Source organism: Scomber japonicus, chromosome 1, assembly GCF_027409825.1.
Source record: "Scomber japonicus isolate fScoJap1 chromosome 1, fScoJap1.pri, whole genome shotgun sequence".
Lineage (NCBI taxonomy): Eukaryota > Metazoa > Chordata > Actinopteri > Scombriformes > Scombridae > Scomber > Scomber japonicus.
The window spans coordinates 38,821,899-38,829,398 of NC_070578.1; the positions used below are offsets into that span (position 1 = coordinate 38,821,899).

At 46.3% G+C, this 7,500-nt stretch overlaps 1 protein-coding gene across 1 annotated transcript in view; it reads right to left on the bottom strand.

The window, feature by feature from the left end:
• The window catches only part of LOC128366701 (SH3 and multiple ankyrin repeat domains protein 2-like), a 164,873-nt gene that overhangs the window by 107,687 nt on the left and 49,686 nt on the right, over nt 1-7,500 (bottom strand). Inside the window, exon 7 of the mRNA XM_053327491.1 lies at nt 5,635-5,751. Within this exon, the coding sequence (XP_053183466.1) occupies nt 5,635-5,751 (117 nt within the window). The remainder of the gene's footprint in view (nt 1-5,634; nt 5,752-7,500) is intronic.

A 7,500-nucleotide genomic window follows, 5' to 3' on the forward strand; every position in this document is an offset into this window, starting at 1 on the left:
CTTCCATCCTTCCTTCCTTCCTTGACTCGAGGACAACAGGAGGATTAAAAACACATTAATGGGCCACTCTGTTACACTGGGTGACATCTTCCTTAATCACCATGAACACACACACACACACACACACACACACACACACACACACACACACACACACACACACACACACACACACACATAAAAACATCTAATTTTAAAACAGACATGGCACGAGAGAGAGAAACGTTATTTTTAACTGGTTGGACGAAGAGAAGAAATCAATCCCACGATTTTATAATGAGAGATTAGAAGAGACGAGATGTGTGACACACTTCAGAGCTAGGAAGCAAAGCTGAGGATAACATGCATGACGCCTCTTCCCTTCCTCCTTCTTTCCATCCTTCCTTCCTTCTGTCCACCCTTCCTCCCTTCCTCCTTCTTTCCTCCCCCCTTCCCTCTTTCCTCTGTCCTTCCTTTCTTCCTTCCTTCCTTCCTCCCCTACTTTCCTTCCTTCCCTCTTTCCATCCTCCTTTCCTTCCTTCTTCCATTCTTCCATCCTTCCTCCCTACTTTCCTTCCTTCCTTCTTTCTGTCCCCCCTTCCCTCTTTCCTCTGTCCTTCCTTCCTTCCTTTCTTTCCTTCCCCCCTTCCCTCTGTCCTTCCTTCCTTCCTTCTGTCCACCCTTACTTCCTCCTTCCTTATTTCCTTCCACTTTCCATCTGTCTTTCCTTCCTTCCTTGCCTTCCTTCCTTCCTTCTGTCCATCCTTCCTCCCTCCCTCCTTTATTCCTTCCCCCTTCCCTCTGTCCTTCCTTCCTTCTTCCTTCCTTTCTTTCCTTCTTTCTTCCTTCCTCCCTTCCTCCTCCCTTCCATCCTTCCTTCCTTCCGTCCACCCTTCCTCCCTCACTTCTTCTTTCCTCTCCCTTCCATCCTTCCTTCCTTCTGTCCACCCTTCCTCCCTCACTTCTTCTTTCCTTCCTCCCTTCCATCCTTCCTTCCTTCTGTCCACCCTTCCTCCCTCCCTCCTTCTTTCCTTGCCCCTTTCCTCTGTCCTTCTTTCCTTCCTTCCTTTCATTCCTTCCTTCTTCCTTCCTCCCTTCCATCCTTCCTTCCTCCCTCCCTCCTTCTTTCCTCCCCCCTTCCCCCTTCCCTCTTTCCTCTGTCCGTCCTTCCTTTAGATTAGAAGAGAGGAGATGTGTGACAGACTTCAGAGGATAACGAGGAAGAGAGCAATAAAGAAAATGTAATCATATCTCTAATGTCCATGACGCTGGGGTTAATATAGGATGTTTCAACTCTTCCTATAAATGGATTTTCCTTGTGCTTTCATGTTGATCTTCACTGATGCAGAAGGGGACAGACGATTCTCACATATTCTCGCCAGTTTTTTTTAATTTATTTTTTTTTATTATTTTTTAAATGGTTTTTTTTTACACTGGAATGTCCTCCAAGTGCTTTCTACCTATAAAGGAGGAGTGAGATCTCATGCATATTAATGAGTTAGCGTCTAACACTTTAATAACCAGGTTACATCAAACGCCTCTTATTTCACACATCGTTATCTTCTTCTCCAGATTTAAAAAAAATGTTTCTTCTTATCAACAACAAATAAAAAGACCAAACAATTAATTAATCTACTAAATCTATTGATATATCTTATTTATCTGTGCTGTAGAGGGTTCATTGTTGTCCAGAAAAGGTTAACCTTTGTGTCGTCCCCTTCCCTCTTTCTTCTGTCCTTCTTTCCTTCCTTCCTCTTTTCCTTTCTCCCTCCCTCCCTCTCTCTCCCTCCCTCCCTCTGTCCTTCCTTCTTTTATTCCCTCCCTTCTACCTTCCTTCCTTCCTTCTTTCCTCCATCCTTCCTTCCTTTTCTTCTGCCCTTCCTTCCTCCCTACTTTCCTTCCTTCTTTCCTTCCATCCTTCCATCCTTCCTCCCGTCCTTCTTCCCCCCTTCCATCCTTCCTCCTTTCCTTCCTTGTCTCGAGGACAACAGGACACTCTGTTGCACTGGGGTGACATCTTCCTTCATCACCATGAACACACACACCTCACACACCAAATGTGGATTCATCCGCCGCTGAAAATAGTCCCAAGCAAATGCCCTATTTCCTCCTGTTTGAATAACATTTGCTAAAAAGTAAATTCACCAGCTGTTTTAAGGAATCATTGAGCCTTTTAAAAAGTTATATATTGTTAAAAAAAGTTTGTGTAGATTAAATCAAAACCTTTTTCCAGCTACACACACACACCACACTGACCTCGTTGGTAGAGTTTAATCAGCAGGTTTAACCAGTAGATTAAACAGGTGGAAGGATTATCTCTAAAACTCAAAAGCACACAGTTCCCCTTTGATACATAAACGGCTGCATTAGTGAGCTGCTGTTTGATTTGTTTAACTGGCCACGGTCCAACGGCCGCGTGTTAAATGTTCTCTAACCTTCCTTCCTTCCTTTCTTTCTTTCATTCCTTCCTTCTTCCTTCCACCCTTCCTCCCTCCTTCCTTCTTCCCTTCCCCTCTTTCCTCTGTCCTTCCTTCCTTCCTTCCTTCTGTCCACCCTTCCCCTTTGATACATAAACGGCTGCATTAGTGAGCTGCTGTTTGATTTGTTTAACTGGCCACGCTCCAACGGCCCGCGTGTTAAATGTTCTCACATGACAAACAAAGGGTCGAAGCTGCTGCTGACCTTTAACTAACGGGCGTAGCGACAGTTTGAAGTGAGGCGGTCTTTGATATTGTTCATCTATGCCAGAGGTGTCAAACTCATTTTCATTCAAGGTTCTTCCTCCCTCCCTCCCTCCCTCCCTCCCTTCCTTCCTTCCTTTCTCCTCCCTCCCTTCCATCCTTCCTTCCTCCCTCCTTTCCTTCCTTTCCTTCCTTTCCTTCCTTTCCTTCCTCCCTCATTTCCTCCCTTCTTCCTCCCTTCCTTCCTTGACTCAAGGACAACAGGAGGTTTCGAACACAGACTATATTATTCTTATTGTTAACAAATCCCATTAAATAACCAAAACCAATAATGTCTGTTTCTGCTGACACCTAAGCCTTTAAAAAGGAAACAAATGCATAGCGTTGTTTGGAAGAAACCTCCTGTTGTCCTTGGACTCTGTGGTTTTTAGCTGTGCATTTTAGAGGTTAACTCAGACCCGTACGGGTCCATTTTTTCTGAAGTCAGATAGGGTCAGATTGTATTTTACAACCTTGAGTCCCGGATCTGTTTGTTAAAATGTGTAAAACCCGAGAAAACCTGAGAGACACCGAGTACGGGTCTGACTCGGGTCACAATAAACTTTAGTCTATTATTAGCTATAGTCTGCACATTCATTTATTTATAGGGTTTCCTTATTTGCACATTTGTTTTTGAAAAGGGTGGTAAATTCATGATGAAAGGTTTTCTTTCCTTCCTATTTGAAGAGCTATGGGTGTCGCATGATTTCAGACAAGGTACAGTTACAACAATCATTCATCCTTCTTATGGGGTCGGGCAGAAATGATCTCGGAACAAATTTCACGGATTCATTAGCGTTTGGGTTTCTCATTTTGTACCCGAGTTAACCTCGCGTGCATTTGTTGGGAGCTACTTTCAGTGGTGGATGTGGGTCGTTTTAGACGGTTTTAAACAGTTTTTGGAAACAACGGAGGTCCACAGCGAAGAGGAATAAGATATATCAGCCTTTCAATAGACACACAATACTTGTTAGCACATCAGGGTATTTTGGTGGAAGCTAATTTGGTTGAGATGAGAAACAGTCACATACAGTACGTTAACCATTTATAGCAATTAGAGGTAGACGGTGACGAGGCGGTGCGGTTATACTTCTGGGGATTCTCCGAGCATCAAACACACGAGCAAGATAAATAACATGCAAGCAGCAGCGATGCACATGAGTCTCCTCCTGGGACAAAGGGAACAATGAGCCTGCAGGATGTGTACAAACAGAGCCGAGCTGAGAGAGGCGGAGTCATCAGCAGCCGAACACGAGTCAACATGAAGACTGAAGGGAAGGAAGGAAGGAAGGAAGGGTGGGAGGGAGGGAGGGAGGAAGGAAGGAAGGAAGGGAAGGGTGGGAGGAAGGGAGGAAGGAAAGGAGGAAGGAAGGAAGCCTGTTCAATTGTGTCCCTCCCTCCCTCCCTCCCTCCCTTTCTCTTTCTTTCCTCTGTCCTTCTTTCCTACCTTGCTCCTTCCCTCCTCCCTCCTTTCCTTCCTTCTTCCTTCCCTCCTTGCTTCCTCCCTCCTTTCCCTCCCCCTTCTTACTCCTTCCCTTCCTTCCTTCCTTCCTCCCTCCCTCCCCTCTCCTCCCTCCCCCCCCTCCCTCCTTCTATCCTTCCGTCCTCCCTCCTTTCCTTCCTTCTTCCTTCCCTCCTTTCTTCCTACCTCCTTTCCTTCCTTCTTCCTTCCTCCCTCCTTTCATTTCCTTTCCTTTCCTCCTTCCTTCCTACCTCCTTTCCTCCTTCCTTCCTCCCTCCTTTCCTTCCTTATTCCTTCCCTCCTTCCTTCTTCTTTCCTTCCTTCCTTTCTCCCTCCCTCCTTTCCTTCCTTCTTCCTTCGCTCCTTTCCATCCATCCTTCCTCCCTCCCTAAAAAATACATATATGCATTATCACCAGGTAAATGAGGCATGAGCGGGTCTCCGGTTCGTATACATAATGAATCATCAGAAAGCAGCGTTTGTTTTATTTATTAGCTCAGCTCAGCTTCGTCCTCGATGCAAACACTGCAGATTTTTTTTGTTGCCTTTGTTAAAAGTTACCGTGCTCACACATTTTCAACATTTATGAATGAACAGTTCATTTCTCACATCCATCTCCACATACAGTAACGCTCCGCTCCACATTCCTCTCAGTAGAGTTGACACACACACACACACAGATCCCTCCTTTCCTTCCTTCTTCCTTTCCTCCTTCCTTCCTACCTCCTTTCCTCCTTCCTTCCTTCCCTCCTTTCCTTCTGTCTTCCTTCCTCCCTTTCATCCTTCTTTCCTCCCTTCCTTTCCTTCCTTCCTTCCTTCCTTACTCCTTTCCTTCCATCCTCTTTCCTTCTTTCCTTTTTTCCTCCTTTCCTTCCCTTTCCTTCCTTCCTTCCTTCCTCCCTCCTTTCCTTCCTTCTTACTCCCTTCCTTCCTTCCTTCCTTCCTTCCTCCCTCCCTTCCTTCCATCCTTCCTTCCTCCCTCCCTCCCTCCCTCCCTTCCATCCTTCCTTCCTTCCTTCCATCCCTTCCTTCCTTCCTTCCTTCCTTCCTTCTTCTCTTCCTTCCTTCCTCCCTCCCTCCCTCCCTCCCTCCTTTCCTTCCTTCTTCCTCCCCTCCCCACCCCTCCCTTTCTCCCTACCTTCCATCCTTCCTTCCCCACTCCCTCTCTCCTTTCCTTCCTCCCTTCCATCCTCCCTTCCTCCCTTCCTTCCAACTGGAGGGTTAAAAAATAAATACATATATGCATTATCACCAGGTAAATGAGGCATGAGCGGGTCTTCGGTTTCTCACATCCATCTCCACATACAGTAACGCTCCGCTCCACATTCCTCTCAGTAGAGTTGACACACACACACACACACATCTTTAAAAATAGTCTCAGGTCAGTGTGTATGTGTATGTGTGTGTGTGTGTGTGTTCTCATTCATTTTACACACTCAAACACACACACACACACCCCCACCCTTTGCTCACCTGGTTGTATAGGGCACAGATGTGTAGAGCAGCATTTCCTGAGGCGTTCTGGGCGCTCATGTCTGCTCCATAGAACAGCAGATGCTCCAGGTGCTGCACATGGCCGTGACGGCAAGCCTGCACATATACACACACACACACACACACAGACACACACACACACACACACACACACACACACACACACACACACAGAAACACACACAGAAACACACACAAAAAAAAGAGTTCACTGTCAAATAAAACCTTTGCAACTTCCATTACAGTAGATTGTAGTTGCAGTACCACACTTCCACCACTAGATGGCAGTGTGCTGCAGAGGAGATAACATCGGGAGGAAAAGCAGCTGTAGCCTCAGTTTGAACTCAGTCATCAAAAGGAGAGATGAGTGAGTGTGTGTGTGTGTGTGTGTGTGTGTGTGTGTGTGTGTGTGTGTGTGTGTGTGTGTGTGTGTGTGTGTGTGTGTGTGTGTGTGTGTGTGTGTGTGTGTGTAAAAGCTTAAATAAAATCTGTTAACAATACAATAAAATGTAGAAATGAGACAAGTGCAAAATTGAGCTCATCAGGGCCAAGTGTTCAAATACAATTAACCCTCCTGTTGTCCTCAAGGAAGGAAGGAAGGAAGGAAGGAAAGGAGGGAGGGAAGGAGAGCAAAAGGAAGGAGGGAGGGAGGAAAGGAGGAAGGAGGGAAGGAAAGAAAGGACGGAAGGAAGGAAAGGAGTAAGGAAGGAAGGAAAGAAGGAAAGGAGTAAGGAGGGAGGGAGGGAGGAAGGAAGGAAGGAAGGGAGTAAGAAAGGAAGGAAGGGAGGAAGGAAAGGAGTAAGGAGGGAGGGACGAAGGAAGGAAGGAAGGAAGGAAGGAAGGAAAGAAGGAACAGTCAAAAGGAGACGGGGTCAATTTGACCCGGGAGGACGAAAGGAGGGTTCAGAGACAGAATCTCAGCAGCAGGAAGTTCGCTTTTATCTTCCTTGATGTTGGAGGGTTACTGTGACAGGAAGGAAGGAAGGAAGGAAGGAAGGAAGGAAGGGAGGAAGGGAGGGAGGGAGGGAGGGTTACTGTGACAGGAAGGAAGGAAGGAAGGAAGGAAGGGAGGAAGGGAGGAAGGGAGGGAGGGAGGGAGGGTTACTGTGACAGACTCCAGTTAGAAGTTTAGTAGACGGGAGGATTATTTCTGAAATGGCCTATTTAGTTTATTTCAGACTCACAGTGAGAGGTTTGTGGAGGAAGGACAATATATAGGACCTCCTTTTTTCCTTCCCTCCTTCTTTCCCTCCTACCATCCCTCCCTTCCTCTTTTCCTTTCTCCCTCCGACAGGACAATAACCCAGATGGCTCCTTACAGTCGAAGGTGCTTCATCACCATCAGGCTCAATGTTCACTTGTCCTCACTCTGAAATTTCAAAGTCTATTTTTAGTATTGAGTTAAAGGTTCACAGTTTTTCAAGTGTGTCTTCAGACAATATTCAGCTGCCCTTATCCTTTGTGTCGTTCTCCCGGGTCCAATTGTTCCTTTTTTCCTTCCTTCAGTCTGTCCTTCCTCCCTTCTCCTTTCTTTCTTTCCTCCCCCTTACCTTCTCCTCCTTACTCCTTTCTTTCCTTCTTCCTTCCTTCGTCCCTCCTTTCCTTCCTTCCCTCTTTCCCTCCTTCCTCCCTCCCTCCCTCCTTTCCTTCCTTCCTCCCTCTTTCCTTTCTTCCTTCCTTTCCTTTCCTTCCTTCTTCCTCCCTCCTTTCCCTCCTTTCCTCCCTCTTTTCCGCCTTCCTTTCCATCCTTCATTCCTTCCTTGACTCGAGGACAACAGGAGGGTTAAACACTGAAGCAGGTTTTTCTTGCTGTAGTCATTCCTCCTGTTCATACTGACTATTATC